We start from the raw sequence: 19,217 nt of genomic DNA, 5'->3' as shown, positions 1-19,217 counted from the left end.
GTCCGATCCGAATCAGGCTCGACTTTTCCCGCCTGACTCGGATCTGAAATCGAGGCAAAACGTCATCATCCCGCCTTCCGAGTCTCGCGGGTTTTGGATCCTATATAAGGTACCGGCGTCGGCGCCATTTTCTCACTCGGCTGTGGACAGTGAAGAGGGAGGGTGGGAGTTAGGGCTGTGTAGTGTAGTGTAGTGTAGTGCTGCTGTTGTCCACTACTTCAAAGTCCTTAGGGGCTGGCTGTGTTGTGCTGTGCTGCTGTTGTTAATAGGGGCTGTGTCCACTACTTCAAAGTCCATAGGGGCTGGCTGGACTGTGTTGTGCAGTCAGTTCTCCATAGGGGCTGTGTCCACTCCAAAGTCCTGTGCAGTGTCCCAGTCCTAAAGGGGTGCTGTAGTGTTGTCCAGGGGGTGCTCTGTCCATCAGGGGTGCTCCCCCCAAGTGCTAAAAAAATAATATATTTTCTGTGTTTGTGAATTGTGTGCGCAGTAGCCGCACGTGCATCAACAAAGTAGTGCCAAGCGTGCGCCTGTGTCATAAGTAAAGGGCCGGCTGGCTTGACCGTTAAGGGTGCTGTAACCCCCGAAAGTACACTCCAGTCCAAACCAAAAAAAAAATTATTTTCTGTGTTTGTGAATTGTGTGCGCAGTAGCCGCACGTGCATCAACAAAGTAGTGCCAAGCGTGCGCCTGTGTCATAAGTAAAGGGCCGGCTGGCTTGACCGTTAAAGGGTGCTGTAACCCCCGAAAGTACACTCCAGTCCAAACCAAAAAAAAAAATATTTTCTGTGTTTGTGAATTGTGTGCGCAGTAGCCGCACGTGCATCAACAAAGTAGTGCCAAGCGTGCGCCTGTGTCATAAGTAAAGGGCCGGCTGGCTTGACCGTTAAAGGGTGCTGTAACCCCCGAAAGTACACTCCAGTCCAAACCAAAAAAAAAATTATTTTCTGTGTTTGTGAATTGTGTGCGCAGTAGCCGCACGTGCATCAACAAAGTAGTGCCAAGCGTGCGCCTGTGTCATAAGTAAAGGGCCGGCTGGCTTGACCGTTAAGGGTGCTGTAACCCCCGAAAGTACACTCCAGTCCAAACCAAAAAAAAAAATATTTTCTGTGTTTGTGAATTGTGTGCGCAGTAGCCGCACGTGCATCAACAAAGTAGTGCCAAGCGTGCGCCTGTGTCATAAGTAAAGGGCCGGCTGGCTTGACCGTTAAAGGGTGCTGTAACCCCCGAAAGTACACTCCAGTCCAAACCAAAAAAAAAATTATTTTCTGTGTTTGTGAATTGTGTGCGCAGTAGCCGCACGTGCATCAACAAAGTAGTGCCAAGCGTGCGCCTGTGTCATAAGTAAAGGGCCGGCTGGCTTGACCGTTAAAGGGTGCTGTAACCCCCAAAGTACACTCCAGTCCAAACCAAAAAAAAAAATATTTTCTGTGTTTGTGAATTGTGTGCGCAGTAGCCGCACGTGCATCAACAAAGTAGTGCCAAGTGTGCGCCTGTGTCATAAGTAAAGGGCCGGCTGGCTTGACCGTTAAAGGGTGCTGTAACCCCCGAAAGTACAGTCCAGTCCAAATCAAAAAAAAATTATTTTCTGTGTTTGTGAATTGTGTGCGCAGTAGCCACACGTGCATCAACAAAGTAGTGCCAAGCGTGCGCCTGTGTCATAAGTAAAGGGCCGGCTGGCTTGACCGTTAAAGGGTGCTGTAACCCCCAAAGTACACTCCAGTCCAAACCAAAAAAAAAATTATTTTCTGTGTTTGTGAATTGTGTGCGCAGTAGCCGCACGTGCATCAACAAAGTAGTGCCAAGCGTGCGCCTGTGTCATAAGTAAAGGGCCGGCTGGCTAGACCGTTAAAGGGTGCTGTAACCCCCGAAAGTACACTCCAGTCCAAACCAAAAAAAAAATTATTTTCTGTGTTTGTGAATTGTGTGCGCAGTAGCCGCACGTGCATCAACAAAGTAGTGCCAAGCGTGCGCCTGTGTCATAAGTAAAGGGCCGGCTGGCTTGACCGTTAAAGGGTTCTGTAACCCCCAAAGTACACTCCAAACCAAAAAAATATATATTTTCTGTGTTTGTGACTTGTGTGCACTGTGGCTGCACGTGCATCAACAAAGGAGCAGCGCCAAGCGTGCGCCTGTGTCCCATAAGTAAAGAGCCGGCTGGCTCATTTCTTAAAGGGTGGTGTAACCCACAAAGTGCACTACTCTCCAGCAAAAATAAAAAAATATTTTCTGTGTTTGTGTGCGCTTTAGCCGCACGTATATATATCAATATAACATAAATGGAGGACCAAACTTTCTCCGATAAAAATAAAATAGGGAAAGATCAAGAACCACTTCCTCCTAGTGCTGTTGCTGCTGCTGGGAGTTGTTCATCATCCCAGAGAGGAAGTAGGAACATCACTACTTTTACTAAACAATTGACCCTCCAACAGTCCCTAGCGATGAGGATGAAGTACGACAGCAGTCATCCTGAAGCAAAACGTATAACTGAGGCCTTGACTGCTATGTTGGTGTTAGACGTGCGTCCGGTATCCGACATTAGTGCAGTGGGATTTAGACAATTGATGGAGGTAGTGTGTCCCCGGTTCCAAATCCCGTCTAGATTCCACCTGCATCCTCAAAGCAGCAGCGACAAGCGTGCGTCTGTCTGTTAAAGGGTGGTGACACCCTCAAAGTGTGCTACACAAACAATTAAAATATTGTTCTTTTTTTTTCTGTCTTTGTGAATTGTGTGGGCTGTAGCCGCACCTGCATCCTTAAAGCAGCAGCGACAAGCGTGCGTCTGTCTGTTAAAGGGTGGTGTAACTCTCAAAGTGCTCCAAAAAATAAAAAACTATTTTTTTAATGTGTTTGTGACTTGTGTGCGATGTAGCCGCACTTGCATCCTCAAAGCAGCAGCGACAAGCGTGCGTCTGTTTGTTAAAGGGTGGTGACACCCTCAAAGTGTGCTACACAAACAATAAAAATATTCATCTTCTTTTTTCTGTCTATGTGAATTGTGTGGGCTGTAGCCGCACCTGCATCCTTAAAGCAGCAGTGACAAGCGTGCGTCTGTCTGTTAAAGGGTGGTGACACCCTCAAAGTGTGCTACACAAACAATAAAAATATTCTTCTTTTTTCTGTCTATGTGAATTGTGTGGGCTGTAGCCGCACCTGCATCCTTAAAGCAGCAGCGACAAGCGTGCGTCTGTCTGTTAAAGGGTGGTGTAACTCTCAAAGTGCTCCAAAAAATAAAAAACTATTTTTTTAATGTGTTTGTGACTTGTGTGCGATGTAGCCGCACTTGCATCCTCAAAGCAGCAGCGACAAGCGTGCGTCTGTCTGTTAAAGGGTGGTGACACCCTCAAAGTGTGCTACACAAACAATAAAATTTTCTTCTTTTTTCTGTCTTTGTGAATTGTGTGGGCTGTAGCCGCACCTGCATCCTTAAAGCAGCAGCGACATGTGTGCGTCTGTCTGTTAAAGGGTGGTGACACCCTCAAAGTGTGCTACACAAACAATTAAAATATTGTTCTTTTTTTTTCGGTCTTTGTGAAATGTGTGGGCTGTAGCCGCACTTGCATCCTCAAAGCAGCAGCGACAAGCGTGCGTCTGTCTGTTAAAGGGTGGTGTAACCCTCAAAGTGTGCTCCACAAACAATAAAAATATTCTTTTTTTTTTTCTGTCTTTGTGAATTGTGTGGGCTGTAGCCGCACTTGAATCCTCAAAGCAGCAGCGACAAGCGTGTGCGTCTGTCTGTTAAAGGATTACATCGGTGACAGCATCCAAGTAGGCATGTACCTGTACTGGCAGGAAAAAGAAGCAATTTGGAGGTCCCTGTACAAACTGGCTCTATTTTACCTGAGTTGCCCCCCCTCCAGTGTGTACTCCGAAAGAGTGTTTAGTGCAGCCGGGAACCTTGTCAGCGAAAGGCGTAGGAGGTTGCTTCCACAAAATGTGGAGAAGATGATGTTCATAAAATGAATGATCAACTCTTCCAGGGAGACCAGCCTCCAGAACGTACAGAGGGACCTGTGGTTCCAGCAGGGACGAATTAATACTCTGTGAGGATGAGGATGTACACACTGAAGAGGGTGAGGAATCGGTGGATGAGGATGACATCTTGCCTCCGTAGAGCCAGTTTGTGCAGGGACAGATAAATTGCCAGCTTGTTTTGTGGGGGCCCAAACGAACCAATCATTTCAGCCACAGTTGTGTGGCAGACCCTGGCGCTGAAATGATTGGTTTGTTAAAGTGTGCATGTCCTGTTTATACAACATAAGGGTGGGTGGGAGGGCCCAAGGACAATTCCATCTTGCACCTCTTTTTTTTCTTTGCATTATGTACAGTTTGGGGCCTAGTTTTTCAATGCCATCCTGTCTGCCACTGCAGTGTCACGCCTAGATGGGTCACGTGTTTGTGCCGCCCACTCGTGTCGCTTAGCATAGTCATCCAGCTACCTCGGTGCAACCTTTTGGACATAAAAACACTATTGTGAGGTGTGAGGTATTCAGAATAGACTGGAAATGAGTGGAAATTAAGGTTATTGAGGTTAATAATAGCATAGGAGCAGAAAAACCTACAAATTCTGTGAATTTAGCTGTTTTTATGCTTTTTTTCAAAAAAATACAGATCCAAAACACAAAACCCAGAACCCAAAACACGGAAGGGTGGTTTTGGCAAAACCAATCCAGATCCAAAACACGAAGAAAGATCCAGATCCAAAACACAAAACACGAAAAGTGGCCGGTGCACACCCCTAGTTCATATACTGTGATAATGGGGAAGTTGCCAATATTTATGACATGGCATCTTATACAGAAACCAAATTATCTCAATGCAGCTGAGTTGCAGAGGAAGATGGGGGGCGGAGGCACACAACACACGTAGGGCGATTCAATTCAGCATGATACTGAATAGCCCCAGGAAGGGGTTCCCGGAGCTATTCAATTGACTGCGCTGTTAAGTCTGACTACAGGGTTTCTGCTCACACCCTCCTGGAACAGCAATATGACTTAAGTGTCGGTGACGATGCTGTTTTCCGGCTTAGCGGAGCACTAACAGCCTCGCGGCCGGCACTTTAATCGGAGAATACCGGTCCCATTTCTAAACACCCAGCTTAAGGCGCAGTAACCGGCATTCTCTGACTTAAGTGGTAATTTTCCTACTTTACAGCACGGTCAGTTGAATCGCTTTTGGGAACTCCTTCCTGGGGCTATTCAATACTGTGACATACCCCTGGTCACCAGCATACCATATAATTATAATACATGGTTACCGGTTCTGTCTTTAATAATTTGGGAGCAGCTAATTTCATCTATTATCTCTACTCTCGTTAGCAACACAAAACTTTTTGAATGGTCAATATATTTTCTTCCAAAAGCTTGACATATTAATCCCAGCTCCAGACCCTCTTCTGGAAGGGCTAGGGGAGTCCATTGTCTTCAGACTGGATTGTCATGCATAAGAAATAGGGTTTGGTTTTTTTTTCTTAATTAATTTATATTTTCTTATTTTTCTTAATTCATTGAGACATTATGGTGGGAAGGCAGAAAGGTACTGTGTTGCTTAAGTGAGGATGATCATATAAAAGAAAGCTAGCTTATGAGACATGATTAACTATTCAGTATATCCATGACTAGGCCATGGTTATGTGTGACTGGTATTGGTGAACATATATAAATTTAGGTTCAGCTTGAGTTTTTATGAAGTGAGATAGACCATCACTTTTATACACTGCTTGTAGCTGGATGGGTTAGTTACTCCTATAAGCAGAGTCTAAGAGAATAGAAAATGGCCAGGGGTGTCTGGTTTGTTAGATGGATCACTGATTTTACGGAACAGTTTTGTGGAGTACCCTTGGTTACAAGCAAGGCACAGCAAAGGCATTTGTTGAAGGCAGTTAATTTGTAGTTAATAACCCATCTTCCTGACCATAATATGAGCGCGTGGTTCTCTTTTGTGCTTGTTCCTAAATCCTCAGTAAATATTGTTCCAATCCTGAAGGTCAACTTTTTGAGGCACTTAGAACCACTAGTGGGTTATAGTGGTTTGGGTTTGTATTATTAATTCACGCTGTAGGTAATGATTGCCTTATTTGTTATAAGCGATGGTGGTTAGTGTAGTAGGCAGTGCTGAAGTTCTGGAAGTTAGTAATTGAGTGTTTGAATTTGCAGGCCAGTTACAGGATACGGGGAGGGTCATTTGGGTTGCTGACAATTGATGGGCCTGTTGTGCTTGGATGATCTATTATAACAGAGTCACTCTTAGTGTTTCAGTAAAATGAAAATGACACCAGAGTGACTTATACGGTGATGGCAGTTTGGTGGTTAAATGGTCCACAAGGTGCATGGTGAGTAGAAATGACCATTTACGCTGAGGTGCGATCATTCAAAGCTAGGTAATAGCTATAATAAAAGATCTGTATAGAGTGACTGAGTTCCGAGTCCCCTGGAGCCGAGTTGGTAGCAGTTGTGCAGTCTGCGGGTTGTCCGCATGGCAGTAAAGCCTATGTTGTGGAGATTGCAGTGCAGAAGCTCATGAGTCCTGTAAGGGCCACAGATGGTTTGATGGGAAGCTGATGAAGGTGTTGGGATGATTGTGGCGAATCTGTAGGTGGATCGTCCAACTTTGTTTACTATGGTAATATTGTGCAGTCTGGTAGCTGCATTTGCCACTTGCAGTAAGTGATTGGTGGCTCTCAGGGCTGGCAGGAGGTATAGAGTCAATACAATCTCAGAGTAAGGGGGTAGATGGGCTTCGCTGTCCGGTTTGGTCTTGTTGCCGGGTGTCTTCCATGGAGTATATGCAGGCTGGTTCAGAAGAAGGTAATGGAGCCATGTCGGTGAGAAATACTAGAAGCTACTTCAAGTGGTAGACACTGTACTCATTAGGCAGCAGATGGGAATGATGACCAACATATGTTTACATGGGTTAGGTTTTAATGTTTGGTATGAATGCACTACCTTACCGCAAAATATATTTAAAAATACATGGTTCGGGGGTTTCTGTCCTACACCTGCTGCTGCCCCAGGAAGTTTCCACCATCTTCAGATGGTTTAAACTGCTTTAAGCCTATGGAGGCTTACGATCTCTCTCGCAGCCTCTGGCCGGCTCTGGGCGCTGACACTTTGTGCATGCAAAGTGTCAGCTTCCACATGAGAAGTCTTTGACGAACTTGAAAGATTTCTACAATTTGCCGGTCACAGTGGTCCCTTGCAATATGGATACATAATAATTGCAGCAGTTCTGCGATTATTAGTACATAGACCAGTGTTCCCAAATTGGGTGCAGGTTGCTGGCGGGGGGGGTTGGGTGCAGGTAGCTTGCACTTGGGATACCTTTCAGAATACCGACACCAGTATCACGACAGGGTTAGAATATCGACACCTGTCGGTAAGTATCCTACCCCCTAAATCTAACCCTCCCTCCCCGCACCCTAAACCTAACCTCTGCGCCTAACCCTCCCCCCCTAGTGCCTAACCCTCCCCCCCCTAGTGCCTAACCCTAACTCCACTACGTACCGTCGGGATGCCAACGCCGGGATTTTGACTGGTGTCAGGATTCCGGCGCTGGCATCCCGACCACCGGGATTTAAACTACATCCTCCGCTGGGAACTTGCAGGGGTGCCACTGGATGGTGGTACAGGACTGAATAATATTATTTATGGTCAGTGTGATAGGCAAAAGCAATGCTGATGGCTGCCAATCATAAAATCTGTGGTCAAGCAGAAGCACAGCCCTGCCCACCACCACATAGCTGACCCGAAGGATTACAGGTAAGCACCATTTACTTTATTTAATCATTTTTTTCTGAATTTCGCAATAAGGAACTTCTGGCTAGTGTGGCCATAAAGACAATGCTGAGACTATAGGGCGCCTTCATTCAAGAAAGTTTGGGAACCACTGACCCCTTAATGTTTTAATAAATTTGTTTGCACAAAATTGTATCTTTAAAGCAATCAGCGCAATCTCAATCGAACTTTTGTCCTCTCCTTTCTACCCCAAAGGGAACCTAGGTAATGCACTAATCTGTAATACTGTTTAGGAAACATAGTGTAATAGAATTTATTATCATAATGTCCAATTGTTATGTTGGTTAGGTGTAGATTCCTTTTCGTTTATACAATATTATGTTATATCTAGCTCATCTTCAGTGTCACCCTTGTCATATAAGTGTAGGGAGGCTATGTCTGTATAGTGTATACTAGAAAGAATATATATATATATCTATATCTATATAATGTGCCATGTTGGAGGTTGATTGTCTGTACTGAGTGTTACACGTACAACGCATACAAATTTATCTAGCAAACAGTGGCGTGCCCCTGGAAACGTATTCCACATGCTGTGCAACCTGTGAAACAGTGAAGTAGATTAGTTCATATTTTCCTTTCACAAATTATCTTTGAAATATATGCTGCCATAGTTTTGATCCCTGACAAAGGCACTTGCTGTTCAGCTACAGGTAGAAGAGAAAATCCATCTAGCTCTTTAGGTTATTATTATTATTATCAGTTAATTATATAGTGCACACATAGGGTCTCATTCAGACCTGCTTGCAAGCTCCTATGCGCTCGCAAGCGGGTCGATGTCGACGTTGCACGTGCGCAAGCGAGAAATTCTCTCGCTTCGGGACTCACTACAAAAGGGGCGCCTCACACCGTTTTGTAGGCGGGGGGGGGGGTGGCTGGCCAAACGGAGGCGTTCCAGATGGAACGCCTGCCGTTTGGGGGCGGCCCCTCTGACATCACCAGTGATGTCAGTGGGAGAGCTTCTGGCTCTAATAGAGCCGAAGCTCACTGGGGCTTGCGGTAGACGAGACCCGAGCACAAGGGTCTCGTCGCAAGCCCCGATGGTCTTGACCATCGCGACCATCAACCTGGCCGCTCGCTAAAGCTGTGGGTGGTCACCCACAGCCTAGCGAGTGGCCAGGAGGCCGGCTCTGAACATAGAAGCAGCCACCCTCATTCAGAGCGAGCGCTGGCATTTTGTGAGCAGCTCTGAATGAGGTCCATATTCCGCAGAGCTTACAATCTATATTCCCTACCACATGAACATATACACACTAGGGTTAATTTATGTTGGGGGCCAATTAACCTACCAGTGTATTTTTGGAGTGTGGGATGGCCCCACACATGGAATAGTGACTTAATATTGAATTATACCAATGATACGGCTGCCTTTAGTGTCTGAAGGTGACCGGACCAATCTAATGGCGTCTTCATATTCAGCTGTGCGTTGATGTAGTTTCTCTACTTGTTTGGTATAAATGAATTTATCCTGCTTTTCCTCCTCATTCAGTAAGTCTTCACATACCTTTATTTACAAATCTGAGAGCAGTGTTTTTCAAGTGATTCTGCTATTAGTAATGACAGTCTGTATGTCACTTAGATGCTCCGAGCAGTTGCAGCAATGGAAAGGTTAATGAGGAAGAGGAGCCAGCAGGCACGGCAGCCCAGTTCTGTACTCTGGGGGGGTTCACGGAGCTCAATTGACGTCAGCTCCTGTACAGTCAGAGATGAGCTCCTGATACATGGAGATGGTAATTGAATTAGAGAGCAGACACCTAATTACACGGAGAAGGCACTTCATTGTCAGGAACCATTTCATTATAGATAAGGCGAGAGCTACGGATTGGGCATATCATTGTGCAGGCTTTTCAGCTCCCGGCTATGACACACTCATCCCTTACTCACTGCGTAATTGGTCTCTTGAGATGCAGCCAGTCTAAATCCTTCCTACTCACTCAGTATAGTGAGAGCGACTACTGGCAATGTATCAGTGTCTCTGGTTAGCACTATCAGTATAGTATAGTGAGAGCGATTACTGGCAATGTATCAGTGTCTCTGGTTAGCACTATCAGTATAGTATAGTGAGAGCGATTACTGGCAATGTATCAGTGTCTCTGGTTAGCACTATCAGTATAGTGAGAGCGATTACTGGCAATGTATCAGTGTCTCTGGTTAGCACTATCAGTATAGTATAGTGAGAGCGATTACTGGCAATGTATCAGTGTCTCTGGTTAGCACTATCAGTATAGTATAGTGAGAGCGATTGCTGGCAATGTTTCAGTGTCTCTCTCGCTAGCACTATCAGTATAGTATAGTGAGAGCGATTACTGGCAATGTATCAGTGTCTCTGGTTAGCACTATCAGTGTAGTATAGTGAGAGCGATTACTGGCAATTTATCAGTGTCTCTGGTTAGCACTATCAGTATAGTATAGTGAGAGCGATTACTGGCAATGTATCAGTGTCTCTCTCGCTAGCACTATCAGTATAGTATAGTGAGAGCGATTACTGGCAATGTATCAGTGTCTCTGGTTAGCACTATCAGTGTAGTATAGTGAGAGCGATTACTGGCAATGTATCAGTGTCTCTGGTTAGCACTATCAGTATAGTATAGTGAGAGCGATTACTGGCAATGTATCAGTGTCTCTGGTTAGCACTATCAGTATAGTATAGTGAGAGCGATTACTGGCAATGTATCAGTGTCTCTGGTTAGCACTATCAGTGTAGTATAGTGAGAGCGATTACTGGCAATTTATCAGTGTCTCTGGTTAGCACTATCAGTATAGTATAGTGAGAGCGATTACTGGCAATGTATCAGTGTCTCTCTCGCTAGCACTATCAGTATAGTATAGTGAGAGCCATTACTGGCAATGTATCAGTGTCTCTGGTTAGCACTATCAGTATAGTATAGTGAGAGCGATTACTGGCAATGTATCAGTGTCTCTGGTTAGCACTATCAGTATAGTATAGTGAGAGCGATTACTGGCAATGTATCAGTGTCTCTGGTTAGCACTATCAGTATAGTGAGAGCGATTACTGGCAATGTATCAGTGTCTCTGGTTAGCACTATCAGTATAGTATAGTGAGAGCGATTACTGGCAATGTATCAGTGTCTCTGGTTAGCACTATCCGTATAGTATAGTGAGAGCGATTACTGGCAATGTATCAGTGTCTCTGGTTAGCACTATCAGTGTAGTATAGTGAGAGCGATTACTGGCAATTTATCAGTGTCTCTGGTTAGCACTATCAGTATAGTATAGTGAGAGCGATTACTGGCAATGTATCAGTGTCTCTCTCGCTAGCACTATCAGTATAGTATAGCGAGAGCCATTACTGGCAATGTATCAGTGTCTCTGGTTAGCACTATCAGTATAGTATAGTGAGAGCGATTACTGGCAATGTATCAGTGTCTCTGGTTAGCACTATCAGTATAGTATAGTGAGAGCGATTACTGGCAATGTATCAGTGTCTCTGGTTAGCACTATCAGTATAGTGAGAGCGATTACTGGCAATGTATCAGTGTCTCTGGTTAGCACTATCAGTATAGTATAGTGAGAGCGATTACTGGCAATGTATCAGTGTCTCTGGTTAGCACTATCAGTATAGTATAGTGAGAGTGATTATTGGCAATGTATCTGTCTCTCGTTAGCACTATCAGTAGAGTATAGTGAGAGCGATTACTGCCAATGTATTAAGGGGCATACACACTAGACCATGGTGGAGAAAGATATTGGGTGTACATACTGATCGTTATCGATATCGTTCAGTGATGTCATCCTGCCACATCTCTGAACAGGCACTTTCTGACGATATTGTCAGATTGGCTTGTATGTTTGCACGACAGCAAACATCGTTAACGACCAGTGGGAGCGTGCATCGTTGTTCGTTCACTGCATACACACAGAACGATATAAAGGATATCGTTATCATCAATATCGTTCAAGAAAGTCGTCTAGTGTGTATGCGGCTTTAGTCTCTCTGATTAGCACTATTAGTATAGTATAGTGAGATCGATTACTGGCATTGTATTAGTCTCTCTGGTTAGCATTTACAGTACATTGAAAGAGATTACTGGCAATGTACTACACTATGTACAGTAGCTCTATACCTCATTAGCAATAACTTTGCTGATTATAGCAGCCAGTGTATGGATCTGTTCTGTAAGAACAGAAGAGCTTTAACTGAATTTACCAATGATTACTAGAATTTGCTTTCATATTGTAAAGAATGTTTAACTTATGCTTTTACATGTTATTCTGGGTTTTACTCTTCACATTGTTAAAATGAATGGGGTTTTCTGAATGGGGTGGTTTTGTTGTGTGGGTGTCTATGCAGAGAGCGTAAGTAAAACAGAGGCTATGTGAAGGTATATTGTGGTGGTGTACTATAATTCACAGGTTCTCAAACTCGGTCCTCAGGACCCCAAACAGTGCATGTTTTCCAGGTCTCCTCACAGAATCGAAAGTGAAATAATAATCTCCACCTGTGGATCTTTCAAAACGTGTCAGTGAGTAATGAACACACCTGTGCACCTGCTGGGTGATCTGGAAAACGTGACCTGTGTGTGGTCCTGAGGACCGAGTTTGAGAACCATTGCTATAATTAAAGTGAAAAACACATTTATTAAAACCATTTTTTATTTTATTTTTTTCATTTATTTTTCATTACACTTGGATCATGGTTCTGTTTTTGAGTGAGGGCTAATTCTTTTCATGAAATATAATAGCAGCAGATGACTATTCAACCTATATATGAATATTTCTTCTATCACAACAGCTAAAATTTACAAAGCACTTAACACCCACATTTTTACAGAAATGCTGAACGTTATTTACTGCTTTGTGGGGCAGCCTCTGTAGTTTTGCGCGTGATTGAACCAGCTTGATTTAAAAAAAACACACACAATGTTAATTTTCTACTAGCATATATACACGAGTCCCCCATATCCAAATATTCCGAAATACGGATTTTTTTTTTCATAACTGAGATAGTGGCACCTTTGCTTATTTAAGGCACAAAATTATAAAATATATTGTATAAAATTACCTTCAGGCTCTGTGTATAAGGTGTAAATGAAACATAAATGAGCCACAATATTATTGAAAAGATTGTATAAATTTACCTGCAGGCTGTGTGTATAAGGTGTATATGATACATAAATGCATTCTGTGTTTAGATTTAGGTCCCATTCCCAAGATATCTCATTATGGTATACAAATATTCCAAAATTTCCCTTGTTTCAGGCATTTTGGATGTGGGAGACTCAACCTGTGTGTGTATGTATATAGATATACAGTCAGGTGCATAAATATTGGGACAATGACAGAATTGTCATATTTTGGCCTCTATTCACCACCACAATGGCTTTGAAATGAAACAAACAAGATGTGCTTTAACTGCAGACTTTCAGATTTTATTTGAGGGTAATTACATCCAAATCAGGTGAACGTTGTAGGAATTACAACGGTTTCTATATGTGCCTCCCACTTTTTAATGGGACAAACTAAACAATCCTAAATCTAACTTTCACTTTTTAATACTTTGTTGCAAATCCTTTGCAGGAAATTACAGCCTGAAGTCTGGAACGCATAGACATCACCAGACGCTGGGTTTCATCCCTGGTGATGCTCTGCCAGGCCTCTACTGCAAATGTCTTCAGTTCCTGCTTGTTCTTGGGGCATTTTCCCTTCAGTTTTGTCTTCATCAAGTGAAATGCATGCTCAATCAGATTCAAGTCAGGGGATTGACTTGGCCATTGCATAACATTCCACTTTTTAGCCTTAAAAAACTCTTTGGTTGCTTTTGCAGTATGCTTCGGGTCATTGTCCATCTGCACTGTGAAGCGCCGTCCAATGAGTTCTGAAGCATTTGACTGAATATGAGCATATAATATTGCCCGAAACACTTCAGAATTCATTCTGCTGCTTTTGTCAGCAGTCACATCATCAATAAATACAAGGGAACCAGTTCCATTGGCAGCCATACATGCCCACGCCATGACACTACCACCACCATGCTTCACTGATGAGGTGGTATGTTTTGGATTATGAGCAGTTCCTTTCCTTCTCCATACTCTTCTCTTCCCATCACTCTGGTACATGTTGATCTTTCTCTCATCTGTCCATAGGATGTTGTTACAGAACTGTAATGGCTTTTTTAGATGTTTGGCAAACTCTAATCTGGTCTTCCTGTTTTTGTGGCTCACCAATGGTTTACATCTTATGGTGAACCCTCTATATTCACTCTTGTGAAGTCTTCTCTTGATTGTTGACTGTGACACATATACACCTACCTCCTGGAGAGTGTTCTTGATTTGGCCAACTGTTGTGAAGGGGTTTTTTCTTCACCAGGGAAATAATTATTTTGTCATCCACCACAGTTGTTATCCGTGGTCTTCCGGGTCTTTTGGTGTTGCTGAGCTCTCCGGTGCGTTCTTTCTTTTTAAGAATGTTCCGAACAGTGGATTTGGCCACACCTAATGTTTTTGCTATCTCTCTGATGGGTTTGTTTAGATTTTTCAGCCTAATGATGGCTTGCTTCACTGATAGTGACAGCTCTTTGGATCTCATATTGAGAGTCGACAGCAACTGATTCCAAATGCAAATGTCACACCTAGAATCAACTCCAGACCTTTCACCTGCTTAATTGATAATGAAATAATGAGGGAATAGCCCACACCTGTCCATGAAATAGCTTTTGAGTTGATATTCCCATTACTTTTGGCCCCTTAAAAAGTGGGAGGCACATATAGAAACCGTTGTAATTCCTACACCGTTCACCTGATTTGGATGTAATTACCCTCAAATTAAATCTGAAAGTCTGCAGTTAAAGCACATCTTGTTTATTTAATTTCAAAGCCATTATGGTGGTGAATAGAGGCCAAAATATGAAAATTCTGTCAATGTCCCAATATTTATGCACCTGACTGTATATACAGTATATATACTGTGTGTGTATACTGTAAAGTAATATTTGGAGAATAACGCATATGAAAAAAAACATCTTCAGACTACAGCTTTTTAAGTGCTTTTTTTTGTAGTAGCTCCAACCTGAGAGATAATTAACAAGAGAAGCCTTCTCCATTGACACACGCTGCTGGGGTCATCGCCATCTCCTTTAATGTATAGGACAATGCGATAGTGAGCTCTGTTGCCTTTTGAGTCATAGAGGCTGCTACTACAGAGCGTTAATACTTTTTTGTATATTGTTAAGAAAGCTGCTGGTACAGAGGGACAGAGACAGCTCAGTTACCAAGGGAAGAGAGCTTCTGGTACAGAGGGACAAAGACAGCTCAGTTACCAAGGGAAGAGAGCTTCTGCTACAGAGGGACAGAGACAGCTCAGTTACCAAGGGAAGAGAGCTTCTGGTACAGAGAGACAGAGACAGCTCAGTTACCAAGGGAAGAGAGCTGCTGGTACAGAGGGGCAGAGACAGCTCAGTTACCAAGGGAAGAGAGCTTCTGGTACAGAGGGACAGAGACAGCTCAGTTACAATGTGAATAGTGCTGCTGGTACAGAGGGACAGAGACAGCTCAGTTACCAAGCGAAGAGAGCTTCTGGTACAGAGGGACAGAGACAGCTCAGTTACCAAGGGAAGAGAGCTTCTGGTACAGAGGGACAGAGACAGCTCAGTTACCAAGGGAAGAAAGCTTCTGGTACAGAGGGACAGAGACAGCTCAGTTACCAAGGGAAGAGAGCTGCTGGTACAGAGGGACAGAGACAGCTCAGTTACCAAGGGAAGAGAGCTTCTGGTACAGAGGGACAGAGACAGCTCAGTTACAATGTGAATAGTGCTGCTGGTACAGAGGGACAGATACAGCTCAGTTACCAAGGGAAGAGAGCTTCTGCTACAGAGGGACAGAGACAGCTCAGTTACCAAGGGAAGAGAGCTTCTGGTACAGAGGGACAGAGACAGCTCAGTTACCAAGGGAAGAGAGCTTCTGGTACAGAGGGACAGAGACAGCTCAGTTACCAAGGGAAGAAAGCTTCTGGTACAGAGGGACAGAGACAGCTCAGTTACCAAGGGAAGAGAGCTGCTAGTACAGAGGGACAGAGACAGCTCAGTTACCAAGGGAAGAGAGCTTCTGGTACAGAGGGACAGAGACAGCTCAGTTACAATGTGAATAGTGCTGCTGGTACAGAGGGACAGATACAGCTCAGTTACCAAGGGAAGAGAGCTTCTGGTACAGAGGGACAGAGACAGCTCAGTTACCAAGGGAAGAGAGCTTCTGCTATGGCCGTCAGCCATTACCCCATTCATGCTATCACCTAACGAGGACTAGGAGCCGGAGCTGTAGCTTAGCGGCATCCTGAACAGGACTGCACGGAAGCACGTGTCACCCGGCGGGGTTGCCATTCACCAAGGCGGCTGACGGCCACAGCGTGCGCATCCAGCAGCGGCAGAGATTCAGGAGATCACCGCGCATTACACAGTATCGTTCTTAGGACAAGGCAGGGTCAGACCTGTACTCTATTTACCCGCATCAGCCCTCCACGCCGATCACTGGGGAACTTCATTATTTAACACCTTCCCACTTATTCACGGAAAGTGCTGTTAAACATCATCACTGTTATATGTTTGTTTGTTCTGTATGGTCTCAACATTGCTGGTCCTGCTCACACCATCGTTTTCCATGTATTTTTGATTGGTTTTTAATTCATTTTACATCGTCCACCTATACTTCATTATCATATTCAGCTGTACATCGTTTATCTTTGTCTTTAGCACATTTGCTGACTCCCTTTAACTTGTATCACTAGTTTCATACATAAGTTCTTCTATTATATCCATTTATAGCTAGTTAATGTCAGCAGCATCTTAGTGACTGATACAGACAAAATTCTGGGTATTTCCTGTAAGAGAATGCCAGGAACAGATGTGTTCTCATACATCTAGCCTCTTGTGCGTTAAACAGCCCCTCTAATCGCGCCATGCCGTGGCGTGACTCAGTAGCGCCGAGCGTCTTTTTGTGCGACTTTTACCTTCAAATGCGTCTAATTTACACAGCGAATAGCTAGCACAAGCCTCTTCTGCTGATTAAAATGATATGCAGAATGCCTATATTCTTCGGGATATAAACTGGCATACCCATTCCCTATTACAGTATCTTTAAAATGCTGCATGCATAGCGAGTAATTTACCGTGTGACCTACAGCAGTGTGTGCGTATTACATATTATTGTCCTTTCATTTTGAACAGGTTCAAGGTGTCATCTCTTTACTTTTTCCATTTTATATGCCTCGGTTCATTAATACATAACTGAAATATTTAGTGTGTTTAAACTACTGTAGCATTAAACTTTGTCCTGTCTATTTCAGGTCCTCAAAGCTCTTCCGGGCATTTTATATCCCTTTCATATCCAGCTGGTACACAACTTATTCCAACTACACCATTTTGAAAGCCCAACGACCTAAGCAGGTGAAGAGGAGGAACTTGGGATAAATGAAGACCCGAACTTGACAGAAGAACACACAAACCATTGCTCTCATTAAATGATGTTGTTTATTCCTTGCTGTCCCAGAGACTTTAATAGATTAAGGACCAGTTTGGGCTGTTATATTGCTATACGTTCCAACTGTATTGAACAGTCTGTACTTTGTTCTTGTCAAATCTGCTGTTATGATGGTCAGTACTCTACAAATAGGTTATCCGCATTGTGAACATAAGTGTGTTTATTCGTGTTCCTGACCAGTGGTTGGTACTTAGCCGCAGTTTTCTGTAGCTGGCACATATTGAAGTACGGACAGTTCCTTATATTCTCCATTTTGGCTATTTTCACTTTAAAAATGAATTTAATGTTGGGACCCAATAGGTGCCTTTGACAGGATTTTGCCAATACATGGATTTACCAAGATGTAGCAAACAAAAAGTGGTTTAATGTTTGCAGCTGCTTAGAGTGCATAATATAAGGAGTGATGGCATAGGGGAGTTGGGATTCCAGGAGCTTACAGTGACATGTGAGCTCACAGTGTACAGTTATCTACAATCACAGGTGACATCTATGTGCTGGGATTATCTCAGTGGTCACTGCCAGAGATACTGTATTGATGTATGTGGCAGCCCAGTTTACACACAATAAACTTATCTCTAAATCCAGTTGTTTCATATTTTCACATGATTGTGTCTAGGCACGTTAGAATGGAGAACACCAGACTCTGCTTTATAATAGAAACATGTTTTTTGGTCTTTTAAAACAAACCTTTACATACAGGTTCCCATTTCCCTATCCAATGAAGGTTATTAATGGGTACATGTGGATAGCAAACAAAAACAGGCGCGCAGTATGTATTGTAACAGTACAATATCAAGAACAGAATATACAGGACAAATCATTGTCTGGCTTGTATAGTTACACAGGACAAAGTCTGTACAGAATGTGCTTTTTGTTTATCCTCCCTCTTACAAATATGACATTGTCTTTCTTACCCACCCTACAGACAGTGGAGGCAGCGTAAAGCTGGGCATCCACTATACAATTTTCTGTCAGATATCTGGCTGGTTGGAATGAAAACCTGGTAATGTATGGGAGCAAATTCAATCGTCCATTTGCTCACAAACACTGGAAAACAGACAAAAATGGTTGTTCAGACAAATTGGTTAAAACACACAAATTTAACCAATCTGAACAATTTTTTTTGTTCTTTTTTCAGTGTTTAAAACCATATGATTGACTGTCATTTGCTCCCATACATTACCAGGTTTTCATTCCAACCAGCCAGATTGGACAGATATCTGACAGAAAATTGTATAGTAGATGCCCAGCTTAAGGCCTTGTACAGTATACATGAGACTGGCCCAGGAACTCACTAGGAACCCTCCCGTACCGCAGCCTAACCCTAATTGTCAGCATCCTGAGAACGTTGACTTTGTGAACATGTCAACATTCTGCAGATGTCGACAAGGTCCATATTGGCATTTTAGCAATGTCGATGACATAACTGTCAACATTGTGTCGACTTTGTAAATGTAGTCATAATGGCTGCATACCTAAGTTTCCTGTTCATGTAATCAATAACATTAATATGCTTTGGAAGACAGCGAGAGTGGAAATGGTTTATATTTGGGGGGGGTTTCATCTCTCCTATGGGCTACTATTGGAAATATTACATTCTGTTTTCCTTCAACCATTGTATCAATTCACCATGACAGTACAAGTATTAATAACCATTTTATATTTGCGTCTAGACGACTTTTATTAGAACAGTACCATGGATATATATGGAGTATTGCTGGCATGCCCATTACAATCAGATTGCAATATTGCAGTGCATTGGCCCCACGTGGAGAGTCGGACTGCAAAGATCCAATCAAATTACTGTGATTCGCTGGCTGCACATGTGTTAGGCTCCTGTGTACGAGCCATTGAAAGGTGTTCTACACATACTAACTGGGCTCACCTACTGAGCTGATTTGCCATTTTGCTGGATGAGATCCTGTATGGGGGAATACCC

At 43.4% G+C, this 19,217-nt stretch overlaps 1 protein-coding gene across 2 annotated transcripts in view; it reads left to right on the top strand.

The window, feature by feature from the left end:
• ALG9 (ALG9 alpha-1,2-mannosyltransferase) overlaps positions 1 to 17,862 on the top strand; it is a 178,817-nt gene extending 160,955 nt beyond the window's left edge. For both annotated transcript variants that reach the window (XM_088481366.1, XM_088481365.1), the window contains exon 15: positions 17,085 to 17,862. In XM_088481366.1, the coding sequence (XP_088337492.1) occupies positions 17,085 to 17,208 (124 nt within the window). In that variant the 3' untranslated portion in view covers positions 17,209 to 17,862. The remainder of the gene's footprint in view (positions 1 to 17,084) is intronic.
• The last annotated feature ends 1,355 nt before the right edge of the window (positions 17,863 to 19,217 follow it).

This window comes from Taudactylus pleione, unplaced genomic scaffold (genome assembly GCF_031769625.1).
Source record: "Taudactylus pleione unplaced genomic scaffold, aTauple2 ptg000270l, whole genome shotgun sequence".
Lineage (NCBI taxonomy): Eukaryota > Metazoa > Chordata > Amphibia > Anura > Myobatrachidae > Taudactylus > Taudactylus pleione.
Note: the sequence above shows the minus strand (reverse complement) of the source record. Positions and strands in the feature narration are given on the sequence as shown.